Raw genomic sequence first — 19,091 nt, 5'->3', positions numbered from 1 at the left:
ACCCACCTGTGTAAATCCACACACTCACACAGAATCACACACCTGTGTAAAACCACACACTCACATGGAATCACACACGTGTAAATCCACACACTCATATGGAACCACACTCTTGTGTAAATCCACACACTCTCAGGGAATCACACACCTGTGTAAATCCATTCACACACATGGAATCACACATCTGTGTAAATTCACACACTCACATGGAATTACCCACCTGTGTAAATCCACACACTCACACAGAATGACCCACCTGTGCAAATCCACACACTCACACGGAATTAACCACCTGTGTAAATCCACACACTCACATGGAATTACCCACCTGTGTAAATCCACACACTCACACGGAATTACCCACCTGTGTAAATCCACACACGCACATGGAATCGTACGCCTGTGTAAATCCACAGACTCACATGGAATCACATACCTTTGCAATCCACACAATCACAAAGAATTATACACCTGTGTAAATCCACAGACTCACACACATGAAATCTTGCACCTATATAAATCCACAAAAGCACACCGAATTTCACACCTGTGTAAATCCACACAGACACACTGAATCTTGAACCTACATAAATCCACACAATCCATCACATGGAATTTCACACCTGGTTAAATCCACATACTCACACGAACTCACACACTCACACAGAATTACACACCTGTGTAAATCCACACACTCACAGAATCACACACCTTTGTAAATTTATACATTCACACGGAATCACACACCTGTGTAAATCCACACACTCGCATGGAATCACACATCTGTGTAAATCCACACACTCTCATGGAATCACACATCTGTGTAAATCCACACACTCGCATGGAATCACACATCTGTGTAAACCCACACAATCACAAAGAATCACACACTTGTGTAAATCCACACACACACACACACACACACACAATCTTGCACCAATATAAATCCACACAATCACATGGAATTTCACACCTTTGTAAATCCACACACTCACCTGGAATCACACACCCTGTGTAAATCCACACACTCACACTGAATCACACACCTGTGTAAATCCACACACTAACACAGAACCACACGTGTAAATCCACACACTCACAGGGAATCGCACATCATTTTAAATCCACACACGCATATGGAATTACCCAGCTGTGTAAATCCACACACTCACACGGAATCATGCACATGTAAATCCACACATTCATACAGAATTACACACCTGTGCAAATCCAGACTCACACAGAATCGCACACCTGTGTAAATCCACACACTCATATGGAATCACACACTCACATGGAATCACACATCTGTGTAAATCCACAGACTCACATGGATCTACACACTTGTGAATATCCACACACTCACAAGGAATCACACATCTGTGTAAATCCACACATTCACACAGAATCACACGACTGTGTGAATCCACACATGCATGCGGAATCTCACACCTGTGTAAATCCACAGAATCACACATCTGTGCAAATCCACACACTCACATGGAATCACACATCTGTGTAAATCCACACACACATGGAATCACACGCATGTGTAAATCCACACACTCACATGGAATTACTCACCTGTGTACAACCACACTCTCACATGGAATCATACAACTGGATAAATCCATTCACTCCCATGGAATCACACATCTGTGTAAATCCAATGCATACACACGGAATCACACACATTTGTAAATCCACACACTCCCATGGAATCATACACCTGTGTAAATCCACACACATGGAATCACACACATGTGTAAATCCACACACGCTCACATAATCACATGCATGTGCAAATCCACACACACAGAATCACACGCATGTGTAAATCCACACACTCACATGGAATCGTACACCTGTGGAAATCTGCAGAGTCACATGGAATCACTCACCTTTGTAAATCCACACACTCACATGAAATCACACACCTGTGTAAATCCACACACTCACATGGAATCACACACCTGTGTAAATCCACACACTCACATGGAATCTCACACCTTTGTAAATCCACAGACTCTCACTGAATCATGAACCTGCCTAATCCACAAACAGACAAGGAATCACTCACCTGTGTAAATCCACACTCACATGGAATCATACACCAGGGTAAATCCACACACTCACATGGAATTACATACCCGTGTGAATCCACACACGCACATGGAATCACATATCTGTGTAAATCTGCAGAATCACACAGAATCTCACACCTGTGTAAATTGACACACTCACACAGAATCACTCACCTGTTTAAAGCCACAAACTCACGTGGAATCACACACCTGTCTAAGTCCACACCGCCCTTGACATCAAGGCAGCATTTGACCGAGTGTGGCACTAAGGAGCCCTAGTAAAATTGAAGTCAATGGGAATCAGGGGGAAACTCTCCAGTGGCTAGAGTCATACCTAGCACAAAGGAAGATGGTAGTGGTTGTTGGAGGCCAAATATCTCAGCCCCAGGGCATTGCTGCAGGAGTTCCTCAGGGCTGTGTCCGAGGCCCAACCATCTTCAGCTGCTTCATCAATGACCTTCCCTCCATCATAAGGTCAGAAATGGGGATGTCCGCTGATGATTGCACAGTGTTCAGTCCATTCGTAACCCCTCAGATAGTGAAGCAGTCCGTGCCCGCATGTAGCAAGATCTGGACAACATCCAGGCTTGGGCTGATAAGTGGCAAGTAACATTCATGCCAGACAAGTGCCAGGCAATGACCATCTCCAACAAGAGAGAGTCTAACCACCTCCCCTTGACATTCAATGGCATTACCATCACCAAATCCCCCACCATCAACATCCTGGGGCTCACCATTGACCAGAAACTTAACTGGACCAGCTACATAAATACTGTGGCTACAAGAGCAGATCAGAGGCTGGGTATTCTGCAGCAAGTGATTCACCTCCTGACTCCCCAAAGCCTTTCCACCATCTACAAGGCACAAGTCAGGAGTGTGATGGAATATCTCCTCCTGCCTGGATGAGTGCAGCTCCAACAACACTCAAGAAGCTCGACACCATCCAGGACAAAGCAGCCCGCTTGATTGGCACCCCATCCACCACCCTAAACATTCACTCCCTTCACTACCGGCGCACTGTGGCTGCAGTGTGTACCATCCACAGGATGCACTGCAGCAACTCGCCAAGGCTTCTTCGACAGCACCTCCCAAACCTGCGACCTCTACCACCTAGAAGGACAAGGGCAGCAGGCACATGGGAACAACACCACCTGCACGTTCCCCTCCAAGTCACACACCATCCCGACTTGGAAATATATCGCCGTTCCTTCATCGTCGCTGGGTCAAAATCCTGGAACTCCCTTCCTAACAGCACAGTGGGAGAACCTTCACCACACGGACTGCAGCGGTTCAAGAAGGCGGCTCACCACCACCTTCTCAAGGGCAATTAGGGATGGACAATGAATGCTGGCCTTGCCAGCGATGCCCACATCCCATGAACGAATAAAAAAAAACAAACATGGAATCATAAATCTGGGTAAATCGATACACTCACACGTAATGACACATCTGTGTAAATCCACAGACTCGCACAGAATCACACACCTGTTTAAATCCACACACTCACACTGAATCAAGCTCCTGCGTAAATCCACACACTCACATGGAATCACAAACCCGAGTAAATCCACACATTTAAAGGGAATCACGCACCTTTGTAAATCCACACAGTAACATGGGTTCACACACTTGTTTTTTTTTTATTCGTTCACGGGATGTGGGCGTCGCTGGCGAGGCCAGCATTTATTGCCCATCCCTAATTGCCCTTGAGAAGGTGGTGGTGAGCCGCCTTCTTGAACCGCTGCAGTCCGTGTGGTGACGGTTCTCCCACAGTGCTGTTCCGATGCCGGGTGGTCCGTCCGGTTTTATTCTTATTGTGACTTTTCGTAGCGAGATTTTACAACTGAGTGGCTTGCTAGGCCATTTCAGAGGGCAATTAAGAATCAACCACATTGCTGTGGGTCTGGAGTCACATATAGGCCAGACCGGGTAAGGACGGCAGGTTTCCTTCCCTAAAGGACATTAGTGAACCAGATGGGTTTTTACGACAATCCGGTAGTTTCATGGCCATCATTACTGATACTAGTATTTTAATTCCAGATTTTTTTTTTATTTTTAATTAATTGAATTTTTTTAATTAATTAATTGAATTGAATTTAAATTCGCCAGCTGCCGTGTAAAACACACATTCACATGGAATCATATACCTTTGTAAATCCACACCCTCATGGAATCACATACCTGTGTAAATCCACACACTCGCTCAGAATCACACATCTTTGTAAATCCACACACTCACACGGAATTACCCACCTGTGTAAATCCACACACTCACACGGAATTACCCACCTGTGTAAATCCACACACTCACAAGGAATTACCCACCTGTGTAAATCCACACGCTCACAAGGAATTACCCACCTGTGTAAATCCACACGCTCACAAGGAATTACCCACCTGTGTAAATCCACACACTCACACGGAATTACCCACCTGTGTAAATCCACACACTCACACGGAATTACCCACCTGTGTAAATCCACACGCTCACAAGGAATTACCCACTCACGGGGAATCAAACATCTGTGTAAATTCACACACTTAAATGGAATCTTACAGCTTTGTAAATCTACAGACTCACACGGAATCTCATACCTGTGTAAATCCACACGTAATCACACATACGTGTAAATCCACTGACTCGCACGGAATCACACACCTGTGTAAATCCACACATTCACATTGAAGCATGAGCCTACCTAAATGCACACACTAACATGGAATTACACACCTGTGAAAAACCACACTCTCACATGAAATAACACACTTGTTTAAATGCACACACTCACATGGAATCACACACCTGTGTAAATCGACAGACCAACATGGAATTAACTACCTGTGTAAATCCACACACTCACTCAGAATTACCCACAACTGGAGGGTCTTATGGTCAGGATCAGTGTCCACACACTGCATTATATGGACACAGTGTCCAGGACTGGAGGGTCCCAGGGTCAGGGTCAGTGTCGATACACTACACTACAGTGACACAGTGTCCAGGACTGGAGGGTCCCAGGGTCAGGGTCAGTGTCGATACACTACACTACATGGACACAGTGTCCAGGACTGGAGGGTCCCAGGGTCAGGGTCAGTGTCGATACACTACACTACATGGACACAGTGTCCAGGACTGGAGGGTCCCAGGGTCAGGGTCAGTGTCGATACACTACACTACAGTGACACAGTGTCCAGGACTGGAGGGTCCCAGGGTCAGGGTCAGTGTCCAGACACTACACTACATGGACACAGTGTCCAGGACTGGAGGGTCCCAGGGTCAGGGTCAGTGTCCAGACACTACACTACAGTGACACAGTGTCCAGGACTGGAGGGTCCCAGGGTCAGGGTCAGTGTCCAGACACTACACTACAGTGACACAGTGTCCAGGACTGGAGGGTCCCAGGGTCAGGGTCAGTGTCGATACACTACACTACAGTGACACAGTGTCCAGGACTGGAGGGTCCCAGGGTCAGGGTCAGTGTCCAGACACTACACTACACGGACACAGTGTCCAGGACTGGAGGGTCCCAGGGTCAGGGTCAGTGTCCAGACACTACACTACAGTGACACAGTGTCCAGGACTGGAGGGTCCCAGGGTCAGGGTCAGTGTCCAGACACTACACTACATGGACATCGTGTCCAGGATTGGAGAAGGTAACGATTGGATGAGTGAGCCCTCTACTGGGCTGTGCTGGGACACTCCGGGAGAGGAACTGCACTCTGTCTAAGGTCAGGCCTCCCTCTGCTGGAGAACATGGAATTCACCTACTCCGTCTTTCTGAATTGTACAAGGACAGGGGCCTGGGACTGGATCAGCACGTGCTTCTCCACATCTTCACTCAATCCGTCCAAGTGTGTGAACAGGTTCGATCAGTCAATCACCCACTCTTCACATCACCTGACTCATACATTAGTCTGTGGATCAGGGTCTGTGGGGGTCTCACAATGAGACCGGTCGCTGTGTATAATGGAGTTCGAGCCCCGCGATCAGGGTCTGTGGGGGTCTCACAATGAGACCGGTCCCTGTGTATAATGGAGTTCGAGCCCCGCGATCAGGGTCTGTGGGGGTCTCACAATGAGACCTGTCCCTGTGTATAATGGAGTTCGAGCTCATCGATCAAGGTCTGAGGGGGTCTCACAGTGAGACCTGTCCCTGTGCATAATGGAGTTCGAGCCCCTCGAGCAGGGTCTGTGGGGGTCTCAAAGTGAATCCTGTCCCTGTGTATAATGGAGTTCAAGCCCCTCGATCAGGGACTGTGGGGGACTCACAGTGAGACCTGTCCCTGTGTATAATGGAGTTCGAGTCCCTCGATCAGGGTCTGTGGGGGTCTCACAGTGAGACCTGTCTCTGTGTATAATGGAGTTCGAGCTCATCGATCAGGGTCTGTGGGGGTCTCACAGTGAGACCTGTCCCTGTGTATAATGGAGTTCGAGCCCCTCGAGCAGGGACTGTGGGGGTCTCACAGTGAATCCTGTCCCTGTGTATAATAGTGTTCGTGCCCCTCGATCAGGGACTGTGGGGGTCTCACAGTGAGACCTGTCCCTGTGTATAATGGAGTTAGAGCCCCTCGATCAGGGACTGTGGGGGTCTCACAGTGAGACCTGTCCCTGTGTATAATGGAGTTTGAGCCCCTCGATCAGGGACTGTGGGGGTCTCACAGTGAGACCTGTCCCTGTGTATAATGGAGTTCGAGCCCCGCGATCAGGGTCTGTGGGGGTCTCACAATGAGACCGGTCCCTGTGTATAATGGAGTTCGAGCCCCGCGATCAGGGTCTGTGGGGGTCTCACAATGAGACCTGTCCCTGTGTATAATGGAGTTCGAGCTCATCGATCAAGGTCTGAGGGGGTCTCACAGTGAGACCTGTCCCTGTGCATAATGGAGTTCGAGCCCCTCGAGCAGGGTCTGTGGGGGTCTCAAAGTGAATCCTGTCCCTGTGTATAATGGAGTTCAAGCCCCTCGATCAGGGACTGTGGGGGACTCACAGTGAGACCTGTCCCTGTGTATAATGGAGTTCGAGTCCCTCGATCAGGGTCTGTGGGGGTCTCACAGTGAGACCTGTCTCTGTGTATAATGGAGTTCGAGCTCATCGATCAGGGTCTGTGGGGGTCTCACAGTGAGACCTGTCCCTGTGTATAATGGAGTTCGAGCCCCTCGAGCAGGGACTGTGGGGGTCTCACAGTGAATCCTGTCCCTGTGTATAATAGTGTTCGTGCCCCTCGATCAGGGACTGTGGGGGTCTCACAGTGAGACCTGTCCCTGTGTATAATGGAGTTAGAGCCCCTCGATCAGGGACTGTGGGGGTCTCACAGTGAGACCTGTCCCTGTGTATAATGGAGTTTGAGCCCCTCGATCAGGGACTGTGGGGGTCTCACAGTGAGACCTGTCCCTGTGTATAATGGAGTTCGAGCCCCTCGATCAGGGATTGTGGGGGTCTCACAGTGAGACCTGTCTCTGTGTATAATGGAGTTCGAGCTCATCGATCAGGGTCTGTGGGGGTCTCACAGTGAGACCTGTCCCTGTGTATAATGGAGTTCGAGCCCCTCGAGCAGGGACTGTGGGGGTCTCACAGTGAATCCTGTCCCTGTGTATAATAGTGTTCGTGCCCCTCGATCAGGGACTGTGGGGGTCTCACAGTGAGACCTGTCCCTGTGTATAATGGAGTTAGAGCCCCTCGATCAGGGACTGTGGGGGTCTCACAGTGAGACCTGTCCCTGTGTATAATGGAGTTTGAGCCCCTCGATCAGGGACTGTGGGGGTCTCACAGTGAGACCTGTCCCTGTGTATAATGGAGTTCGAGCCCCTCGATCAGGGATTGTGGGGGTCTCACAGTGAGACCTGTCCCTGTGTATAATGGAGTTAGAGCCCCTCGATCAGGGATTGTGGGGGTCTCACAGTGAGACCTGTCTCTGTGTATAATGGTGTTAGAGCCCCTCGATCAGGGTCTGTGGGGGTCTCACAGTGAGACCTGTCCCTGTGTATAATGGAGTTCGAGCCCCTCGATCAGGGATTGTGGGGGTCTCACACTGAGACCTGTCCCTGTGCATAATGGAGTTCGAGCCCCTCGAGCAGGGTCTGTGGGGGTCTCAAAGTGAATCCTGTCCCTGTGTATAATGGAGTTCAAGCCCCTCGATCAGGGACTGTGGGGGACTCACAGTGAGACCTGTCCCTGTGTATAATGGAGTTCGAGTCCCTCGATCAGGGTCTGTGGGGGTCTCACAGTGAGACCTGTCTCTGTGTATAATGGAGTTCGAGCTCATCGATCAGGGTCTGTGGGGGTCTCACAGTGAGACCTGTCCCTGTGTATAATGGAGTTCGAGCCCCTCGAGCAGGGACTGTGGGGGTCTCACAGTGAATCCTGTCCCTGTGTATAATAGTGTTCGTGCCCCTCGATCAGGGACTGTGGGGGTCTCACAGTGAGACCTGTCCCTGTGTATAATGGAGTTAGAGCCCCTCGATCAGGGACTGTGGGGGTCTCACAGTGAGACCTGTCCCTGTGTATAATGGAGTTTGAGCCCCTCGATCAGGGACTGTGGGGGTCTCACAGTGAGACCTGTCCCTGTGTATAATGGAGTTCGAGCCCCTCGATCAGGGATTGTGGGGGTCTCACAGTGAGACCTGTCCCTGTGTATAATGGAGTTAGAGCCCCTCGATCAGGGATTGTGGGGGTCTCACAGTGAGACCTGTCTCTGTGTATAATGGTGTTCGAGCCCCTCGATCAGGGTCTGTGGGGGTCTCACAGTGAGACCTGTCCCTGTGTATAATGGAGTTCGAGCCCCTCGATCAGGGATTGTGGGGGTCTCACACTGAGACCTGTCCCTGTGTATAATGGAGTTCGAGCCCCTCGATCAGGGTCTGTGGGGGTCTCACAGTGAGACCTGTCCCTGTGTATAATGGAGTTAGAGCCCCTCGATCAGGGATTGTGGGGGTCTCACAGTGAGACCTGTCTCTGTGTATAATGGAGTTAGAGCCCCTCGATCAGGGTCTGTGGGGGTCTCACAGTGAGACCTGTCCCTGTGTATAATGGAGTTCGAGCCCCTCGATCAGGGATTGTGGGGGTCTCACACTGAGACCTGTCCCTGTGTATAATGGAGTTCGAGCCCCTCGAGCAGCGACTGTGGGGGTCTCACAGTGAGACCTGTCCCTGTGTATAATGGAGTTCGAGCCCCTCGAGCAGGGACTGTGGGGGTCTCACAGTGAATCCTGTCCCTGTGTATAATAGTGTTCGAGCCCCTCGATCAGGGACTGTGGGGGTCTCAAAGTGAGACCTGTCCCTGTATACAATGGAGTTCGAGCCCCTCGATCAGGGATTGTGGGGGTCTCACAGTGAGACCTGTCCCTGTGTATAATGGAGTTCGAGCCCCTCGATCAGGGTCTGTGGGGGTCTCACAATGAGACCTGTCCCTGTGTATAATGGAGTTAGAGCCCCTCGATCAGGGACTGTGGGGGTCTCACAGTGAGACCTGTCCCTGTGTATAATGGAGCTAGAGCCCCTCGATCAGGGTCTGTGGGGGTCTCACAGTGAGACCTGTCTCTGTGTATAATGGAGCTAGAGCCCCTCGATCAGGGTCTGTGGGGGTCTCACAGTGAGACCTGTCCCTGTGTATAATGGAGTTTGAGCCCCTCGATCAGGGTCTGTGGGGGTCTCACAGTGAGACCTGTCCCTGTGTATAATGGAGTTCGAGCTCATCGATCAGGGTCTGTGAGGGTCTCACAGTGAGACCTGTCTCTGTGTATAATGGAGTTTGAGCCCCTCGATCAGGGTCTGTGGGGGTCTCACAGTGAGACCTGTCCCTGTGTATAATGGAGTTCGAGCCCCTCGATCAGGGTCTGTGGGGGTCTCACAGTGAGACCTGTCCCTGTGTATAATGGAGCGAGAGCCCCTCGATCAGGGACTGTGGGGGACTCACAGTGAGACCTGTCCCTGTGTATAATGGAGTTCGAGCCCCTCGATCAGGGATTGTGGGGGTCTCACAGTGAGACCTGTCCCTGTGTATAATGGAGCTAGAGCCCCTCGATCAGGGATTGTGGGGGTCTCACAGTGAGACCTGTCCCTGTGTATAATGGAGTTCGAGCCCCTCGATCAGGGTCTGTGGGGGTCTCACAGTGAGACCTGTCCCTGTGTACAATGGAGTTCGAGCTCATCGATCAGGGTCTGTGGGGGTCTCACAGTGAGACCTGTCCCTGTGTATAATGGAGTTCGAGCCCCTCGATCAGGGTCTGTGGGGGTCTCACAGTGAGACCTTCTCTGTGTATAATGGAGTTAGAGCCCCTCGATCAGTGTCTGTGGGGGTCTCACTGTGAGACCTGTCCCTGTGTATAATCGAGTTCGAGCTCATCGATCAGGGTCTGTGGGGGTCTCACAGTGAGACCTGTCCCTGTGTATAATGGAGTTCGAGCTCATCGATCAGGGTCTGTGGGGGTCTCACAGTGAGACCTGTCCCTGTGTATAATGGAGTTCGAGCTCATCGATCAGGGTCTGTGGGGGTCTCACAGTGAGACCTGTCTCTGTGTATAATGGAGTTTGAGATACAGGGGGTGATCGAAGGTAACTGTGTCCTGTTAGTCACTGAGTCTTCCCTTTGCGTTTGTGGTGAGAAGAGGCGTGTTATTTCTGTTCCATTGTGTGTCCATGGGTTGACATGCTGACGCAGTAGATGTTGTGCTTTTTGTGCTGGCGTTGTAGTTGAATGCATGAAGCTTGCTCAGTGAGAGCGGGTGGGTGGGAGAGACTGAGTGAGGTGCTGAGTCCCTCACACTGGATTCCCTGGTGTGCTGAAGATCGTGTCAGCGAGTCTCACTGTGAGTTTCAGAGCAGGCTAGGGACACCCCCTCAGTCTTTCTTGGGATCTAAAATAAGAACTGACTCTGCTTCCTGTTTCTACTTCATCAAAACTGGAACCTTTGAGACGCACGCGGGCCCCAGACATTGAGCCAGCCTGTGGTTGGGGTCGCAGACATTGTGCCAGCTGGCGGCTGGGGTTCCAGACATCGAACCAGCCTGTGGCTGGGTCGCAGACTGAGCTATTCTGGGACTAGACACACAGACATTGATCCTGTCTGGAACTCAAGACATTGAGCCGTGCTGTGATCCCAGATATTGAGACAGCCTGCGTCTGAGAGCCGTGGACACAATCTGCGGTCCCAGACATTGAGCCAGACTGCAGAGCCAGACAATGAGCCAGACTGCGGTCTCAGATATTGAGCCAGACTGCGGAGCCAGACATTGAACCAGACTGCGGTCCTCGACATTGAGCCAGACTACGATCCCAAACATTGAGCCAGACTGCAGTCCCAGACATTGAGCCAGACTGCGATCCCAAACATTGAGCCAGACTGCAGTCCCAGACATCGAGCCAGACTGCGGTCCCAGACATTGAGCCAGACTGCAGTCCCAAACATCGAGCCAGACTGCGGTCCCAGACATTGAGCCAGACTGCGATCCCAAACATTGAGCCAGACTGCGGTCCCAGACATCGAGCCAGACTGCGGTCCCAGACATTGAGCCAGACTGCGGTCCCAGACATTGAACCAGACTGCGGTCCCAGACATTGAGCCAGACTGTGGATCCAGACATTGAGCCAGACTGCGGTCCCAGACATCGCGCCAAACTGCGGTCCCAGACATTGAATCATACTGCGGTCCCAGACATCGAGCCAGCCTGTGGTCCCAGACATCGAGCCAGACTGCGGTCCCAGACATCGAGCCAGACTGCGGTCCCAGACATTGAGCCAGACTATGGTCCCAGACATTGAGCCAGACTACGGCCCCAGACATAGAGCCAGACTGCGGTTCCAGACATTGAGCCAGACTGCGGTCCCAGACATTGAGCCAGACTGCGGTCCCAGACATTGAGCCAGACTGCCGTCCCAGACATTGAGCCAGACTGCGGTCCCAGACATTGAGCCAGACTGCAGTCCCGGACATTGAGCCAGACTGCGGCTCCAGACATTGAGCCAGACTGCGGATCCAGACATTGAGTCAGACTACGGTCACAGACATCGAGCCAGACTGCGGTCCCAGACATTGAGCCAGACTGCGGAGCCAGACATTGAGCCAGACTGCGGTCTTAGACATTGAATCAGACTACGGCCCCAGACATTGAGCCAGACTGCGGTCCCAGACATTGAGCCTGACTGCGGTCCCAGACATTGAGCCAGACTGCGGTCCCAGACATTGAGCCAGACTGCGGTCCCAGACATTGAATTAGACTGAGGTCCCAGACATTGAGCCAGACTGCGGTCCCAGACATTGAGCCAGACTTCAGTGCCAGACATTGAATTAGACTACTGTCTCAGACATTGAGCCAGACTGCGGTCCCAGACATTGAGCCAGACTGCAGTCCCAGACATTGAACCAGACAGCTGTGCCAGACATTGAGTTAGACTGCGGTCCCAGACATTGAGCCAGACTGCAGTCCCAGACATTGAGCCAGACAGCTGTGCCAGACATTAAATTAGACTGCGGTCCCAGATATTGAGCCAGATTCCCGACCGAGACATTGAGCCAGACTACAGTGCCAGTCATTGAATTAGACTGCGGTCCCAGACATTGAGCCAGACTACAGTCCCAGACATTGAGCCAGACTGCAGTGCCAGACATTGAGCTAATCCCACTCTGGGTGTGATCAGCTCACTCACTACAGGCCCAGGAACGAACCTGGCCCTTTCCTGCTGGGTGTGCGCGGGGCTGTGAGAGGTGCTGTGTGTTTGACACTGGTTACTGGTGAAATTTGTCTTTGGCAAACATCTTACATTATATATAACAAATATACAAATACGTCACAAGTGTTAATATTTGTCAAGCTCAAAATGCTACTTCAATGAATGGAATAAAATGGATGATTGTGAATCAGCAGCTCAATTTACACCCTTGACCAATAGGAAGGAACCTGGAGCAGGGTGTGAAGCAGCCTCCTGTTTCGTGCAACCACCAGGGACCAATTTGACCCCCAGAGACCAGGCATTCTGAGCACTGCACTTCTGAATTCCGTGGTGAATGTGGGCTGTTTGTTATCAGACTTCTCGAATATCTCCATCATTATAATAGAGGAATTCTTCAAAATGTGGCTTTTGTACTTAGTGTGCAGCTTCCTGAGAAGTGTGTAAATTGGGAGTGTGTAAATTAGGAGTGTGTAAATCAGGAGTGTGTAAGGTCAGGAGTGTGTAAATCAGGATTGTGTAAGGTCAGGAGTGTGTAAGGTCAGGAGTGTGTCAGGCCAGGAGTGTGTAAACCAGGAGTGTGGAAACCAGGAGTTTGTTTATTGCGAAGTCTGTAAAGCCGGGAGTATGTAAACTGGGAGTGTGTAAATCAGGAGTATGTAAATCGGGAGTGTGTAAGATGGGAATGTGTAAATCCAGGGGGTGTAAATTGGAAGCATGTAAATCGGGGGTGGGGGGTGTAAATCAGGAGTGTGTAAATGGGGGGTGGGGGGTGTAAATCAGGAGTGTGAAAATCAGGGATCGGAGTGGTGTAAACCGGGAGTGGGTAAATCGGGGATTGGGTGGTGTAAATCGGGAGTGTGTAAATCAGGGATTGGGTGGTGTAAATCGGGAGTGTGTAAATCGGGGGTGGGGTGTTTAAACCGGGAGTGTGCAAATCGGAGGGTGGGGGTGTCAATCGGGAGTGGGGTTGTAAATTGGGAGTGTGTAAATCGGGAGGTGGGGGTTTAAATTGGGAGTGTGTAAATCGGAAGTGGGGATGTAAATTGGGAGTGTGTAAATCGGGAGGTGGGGGTGTAAATCGGGAGTGGGGGTGTAAATTGGAGGGTGGGGGTGTAAATCGGGAGTGGGGGTGTAAATTGGAGGGTGGGGGTGTAAATCGGGAGTGTGTAAATCAGGCGGTGGGTGGTGTAAATCGGGAGTGTGTAAATCGGGAGGTGGGGGTGTAAATCGGGAGTGTGTAAATTGGGGGTGGGGAGTGTAAACCGGGAGTGTGCAAATCAGGGGGTGGGTGGTGTAAATCAGGAGTGTGTAAATCGGGGGTGGGTGTGTGTAAATCGGTAGTGTGTAAATCGGGGGTGGGTGTGTGTAAATCGGGGGTGGGGGGTGTAAATTGGGGGGTGGGGGATGTAAATCGGGGGTGGGGGTGTAAATCGGGGGGTGGGGGATGTAAATGGGGGGTGGGGGTGTAAATCGGGGGTGGGGGATGTAAATCGGGAGTGTGTAAATCGGGGGGTGGGGGATGTAAATTGGGGGAGGGGGATGTAAATTGGAGGGAGGGGGGTGTAAATCCGGGGGTGGGGGGATGTAAACCAGGAGTGTGGGGGATGTAAATCGGGGGGTGGGGGGTGTAAATCGGGAGTGGGGGATGTAAATCGGGGGGTGGGGGTGTAAATCGGGAGTGGGGGATGTAAATCGGGAGTGGGGGATGTAAATCCGGGGGTGGGGGGATGTAAACCAGGAGTGTGGGGGATGTAAATCGGGGGGTGGGGGGTGTAAATCGGGAGTGGGGGGTGTAAATCGGGAGTGTGTAAATCGGGAGTGAGGGATGTAAATCGGGAGTGTGTAAATCGGGGGGTGGGGGATGTAAATCGGGGGGAGGGGGGTGTAAATCGGGAGTGGGGGATGTAAATCCGGGTGTCGGGTGTGTAAATCGGGAGTGTGTAAATCGGGAGTGGGGGGTGTAAATCGGGAGTGTGTAAATCGAGAGTGAGGGATGTAAATCGGGAGTGTGTAAATCGGGAGTGGGGGTGTAAATCGGGAGTGGGGGGTGTAAATCGGGAGTGTGTAAATCGGGAGTGAGGGATGTAAATCGGGAGTGTGTAAATCAGGCGGTGGGTGGTGTAAATCGGGAGTGTGTAAATCGGGAGGTGGGGGTGTAAATCGGGAGTGTGTAAATTGGGGGTGGGGAGTGTAAACCGGGAGTGTGCAAATCAGGGGGTGGGTGGTGTAAATCAGGAGTGTGTAAATCGGGGGTGGGTGTGTGTAAATCGGTAGTGTGTAAATCGGGGGTGGGTGTGTGTAAATCGGGGGTGGGGGGTGTAAATTGGGGGGTGGGGGATGTAAATCGGGGGTGGGGGTGTAAATCGGGGGGTGGGGGATGTAAATGGGGGGTGGGGGTGTAAATCGGGGGTGGGGGATGTAAATCGGGAGTGTGTAAATCGGGGGGTGGGGGATGTAAATTGGGGGAGGGGGATGTAAATTGGAGGGAGGGGGGTGTAAATCCGGGGGTGGGGGGATGTAAACCAGGAGTGTGGGGGATGTAAATCGGGGGGTGCGGGGTGTAAATCGGGAGTGGGGAATGTAAATCGGGGGGTGGGGGTGTAAATCGGGAGTGGGGGATGTAAATCCGGGGGTGGGGGGATGTAAACCAGGAGTGTGGGGGATGTAAATCGGGGGGTGGGGGGTGTAAATCGGGAGTGGGGGGTGTAAATCGGGAGTGTGTAAATCGGGAGTGAGGGATGTAAATCGGGAGTGTGTAAATCGGGAGTGGGGGTGTAAATCGGGAGTGGGGGGTGTAAATCGGGAGTGTGTAAATCGGGAGTGAGGGATGTAAATCGGGAGTGTGTAAATCGGGGGGTGGGGGATGTAAATCGGGGGGAGGGGGGTGTAAATCGGGAGTGGGGGATGTAAATCCGGGTGTCGGGTGTGTAAATCGGGAGTGTGTAAATCGGGAGTGGGGGGTGTAAATCGGGAGTGGGGGGTGTAAATCGGGAGTGTGTAAATCGGGAGTGAGGGATGTAAATCGGGAGTGTGTAAATCGGGAGTGGGGGTGTAAATCGGGAGTGGGGGGTGCAAATCGGGAGTGTGTAAATCGGGAGTGAGGGATGTAAATCGGGAGTGTGTAAATCGGGGGGTGGGGGATGTAAATCGGGGGGAGGGGGGTGTAAATCGGGAGTGGGGGATGTAAATCCGGGTGTCGGGTGTGTAAATCGGGAGTGTGTAAATCGGGAGTGGGGGGTGTAAATCGGGAGTGTGTAAATCGGGGGTGGGGGATGTAAATCGGGGGTGGGGGTGTAAATCGGGAGTGTGTAAATCGGGAGTGGGGGGTGTAAATCGGGAGTGTGTAAATCGGGAGTGAGGGATGTAAATCGGGAGTGTGTAAATCGGGGGGTGGGGGATGTAAATCGGGGGGAGGGGGGTGTAAATCGGGAGTGGGGGATGTAAATCCGGGTGTCGGGTGTGTAAATCGGGAGTGTGTAAATCGGGAGTGGGGGGTGTAAATCGGGAGTGTGTAAATCGGGGGTGGGGGATGTAAATCGGGGGTGGGGGTGTAAATCGGGAGTGTGTAAATTGGGAGTGTGTAAATCGGGGGTGGGGGATGTAAATCGGGAGTGTGTAAATCGGGAGTGTGTAAATCGGGGGGTGGGGAATGTAAATCGGGGGGTGGGGGGTGTTAATCGGGAGTGTGTAAATCGGGGGGTGGGGAATGTAAATCGGGGGGTGGGGGGTGTTAATCGGGAGTGTGTAAATCGGGAGTGTGTAAATCGGGGGGTGGGGGATGTAAATCGGGGGGTGGGGGGTGTAAATCGGGAGTGTGTAAATCGGGAGTGTGTAAATCGGGGGGTGTAAATTGGGAGTGGGGGATGTAAATCGGGGGGTGGGGGGTGTAAATCGGGAGTGGGGGATGTAAATCGGGAGTGTGTAAATCGGGAGTGTGTAAATCGGGGGGTGGGGGATGTAAATCGGGAGTGTGTAAATCGGGGGGTGGGGGATGTAAATCGGGGGGTGGGGGGTGTTAATCGGGAGTGTGTAAATCGGGAGTGTGTAAATCGGGGGGTGGGGGATGTAAATCGGGGGGTGGGGGATGTAAATCGGGGGGTGGGGGATGTAAATCGGGAGTGTGTAAATCCAGGGGTGGGGGATGTAAATCCGGGGGTGGGGGGTGTAAATCGGGAGTGTGTAAATCGGGGGGGTGGGGGATGTAAATTGGGAGTGGGGGCGTAAATCGGGAGTGTGTAAATCGGGAGTGGGGGGTGTAAACCAGGAGTGTGGGGGATGTAAATCGGGGGTGGGGGATGTAAATTGGGAGTGGGGGCGTAAATCGGGAGTGTGTGAATCGGGAGTACGTGCTCACAGCTCTGGGCCAGGCCAGAGGTAGCTGTTGGGTGCTAAAAGGGTTAATCCTTTATTGTGAATGAAGAGTGAGGGGAACGTTGCACCGGGCAGAGTTCATCTATCTGGGTCAAAACTCCACCAGAGGCCTCTGCCATTTCATGTGGTTGTTTTTCTTGTGCCTCCTCCTTGCCCCGTACCCCGCCACATGCAAATGAAGGTAATTTGCCTACAGGCATGGAGTGGAGAGAAGGGTGGGGTCAGAGGCTGAGTGACACACGTTCTTCCTCCACCCCCAGGAGTTGAGTCAAGCACCTCTCCTGATGTCACCTTGAGCCAGCTGGGTTGTGAGTTTGGGTGTCTCACTGCTCTCCATTGCTCATCAGGCCTCTCCGTGACCTGCTTCCTCTCCCGTTAACAGCCCAGCACTGGGCAATACCCACTAAATCCGTGTGGAAATCTGGAACTCTGGTGCTGGTGGTGGTTTGAGTTGGTGCCAGTGAACATGGAGCACTAAGAGGATGGTGTCTGGGTGATGTTGGATCCCAGTCTGTGGAGCCCAGGTACTGAGTTAAGCCGTACATTTAATACTTCTTTCCTTCTTTCCTATCTCTGTAACTTCCTCCAGCCTGAGATCTCTGCGCTCCTCCAATCCCCGATTTTCATCGCTCCATCATTGGTGGCCGTGCCTTCAGCTGCCTGGGCCCTAAGCTCTGGAATTCCCTCCCTAAACCCCTCCATCTTTCTACCTCTCTTTTAACCAAGCTTTTGGACTCCTCTCCTAATATCTCCTTTTGTGGGTCAGTGTTAAATTTTGTCTGATAACACTCCTGTGAAGCGCCACAGGACGTTAAAGGCACTATATAAATGTGAGTTTTTCTTGTTGTTCTGAGGGCAGTGTGACGCAGTACTGTGCATGGAGTAACTGTCCTTCCAGATACCTTGATTTAACAGACACCTGCACAGGGCTAGCTGGCTGAGAGGCAGCAGGCACCTGATATGTGTCACAGGGCCATGGTTAACTCCCCTCTGTGGATCTGGAGGAGCCGTTTCACTGTTTGAAATTCCCTCAGCAAGACCCGAGTTCAGAAAGTTCAAAAGACAACCAGTGCTGAAAGAGTTCATTTTGATTCAGATACAGGATTCTAAATCAGAGGGAAGTCGAACGACTGCAGCCCTTGTACTTTGGTGTGCGTGCGTGTGTTTCAGACTGTGTGTGTGTTTCAGACTGTGTGTGTGTTTCAGACTGTGTGTGTGTTTCAGACTGTGTGTGTGTTTCAAAGCGTGTCTGTGTGTTTTAAAGCGTGTCTGTGTGTGTTTGTGTCTGTGTGTGTTTCAAAGTGTGTCTGTGTGTGTTTCAAAGTGTGTCTGTGTGTGTTTCAAAGTGTGTCTGTGTGTTTCAGTGTGTCTGTGTGCATTTCAGTGTGTCTGTGTGCGTTTCAGACTGTGTCCGTGTGTGTTTCAGTGTGTGTGTGTGTGTGTTTTTCAGTGTGTGTTTGTGTGTTTCAGACTGCATGTGTTTCAGACTGTGTCTGTGTGTGTTTCAGTGTGTTTGTGTGTTTCAGAGTGTCTGTGTGTTTCAAAGTGTGTCTGCGTGTGTTTCAAAGTGTGTCTGTGTGTGTTTCAGACTGTGTGTGTGTTTCAGTGTGTCTGTGTGTGTTTCAGACTGTGTGTGTGTTTCAGTGTGTCTGTGTGTGTTTCAGACTGTGTGTGTGTTTCAGTGTGTCTTTGTGTGTTTCAGTGTGTGTGTGTTTCAGGGTGGAAGATGGGAGGCTGGCCAGGAGAGCATTGGAATAGTTTCAGTATCTGTGTGTGTTTCAACTCCATGTTTGAATCCCTCCAATGAGGTTTCTGCCCCGGCCACAGTGCAGAAACGGCCCTTATCAAAGTCACAAATGACATCCTCTGACTGTGACCGTGGTAAACTATCCCTCCTCATCCTTCTCCACCTGTCTGCAGCCTTTGACACAGTTGACCACACCATCCTCCTCCATTGCCTCTCCTCCGTGGTC

The 19,091-nt window shown here is 51.5% G+C and overlaps 1 protein-coding gene across 1 annotated transcript in view; it reads left to right on the top strand.

Moving 5' to 3' along the window:
• The first annotated feature begins 17,447 nt into the window (after window positions 1-17,447).
• Window positions 17,448-19,091, top strand: part of LOC137306166 (POU domain, class 2, transcription factor 2-like) — a 565,364-nt gene continuing 563,720 nt past the window's right edge. Inside the window, exon 1 of the mRNA XM_067975227.1 lies at window positions 17,448-17,642. Within this exon, the coding sequence (XP_067831328.1) occupies window positions 17,615-17,642 (28 nt within the window). The 5' untranslated portion in view covers window positions 17,448-17,614. The remainder of the gene's footprint in view (window positions 17,643-19,091) is intronic.

The sequence above is a fragment of the Heptranchias perlo genome, chromosome 42 (genome assembly GCF_035084215.1).
Source record: "Heptranchias perlo isolate sHepPer1 chromosome 42, sHepPer1.hap1, whole genome shotgun sequence".
Lineage (NCBI taxonomy): Eukaryota > Metazoa > Chordata > Chondrichthyes > Hexanchiformes > Hexanchidae > Heptranchias > Heptranchias perlo.
The sequence above is the reverse complement of the archived record's forward strand: the minus strand, read 5'-3'. Positions and strand labels throughout refer to the sequence as shown.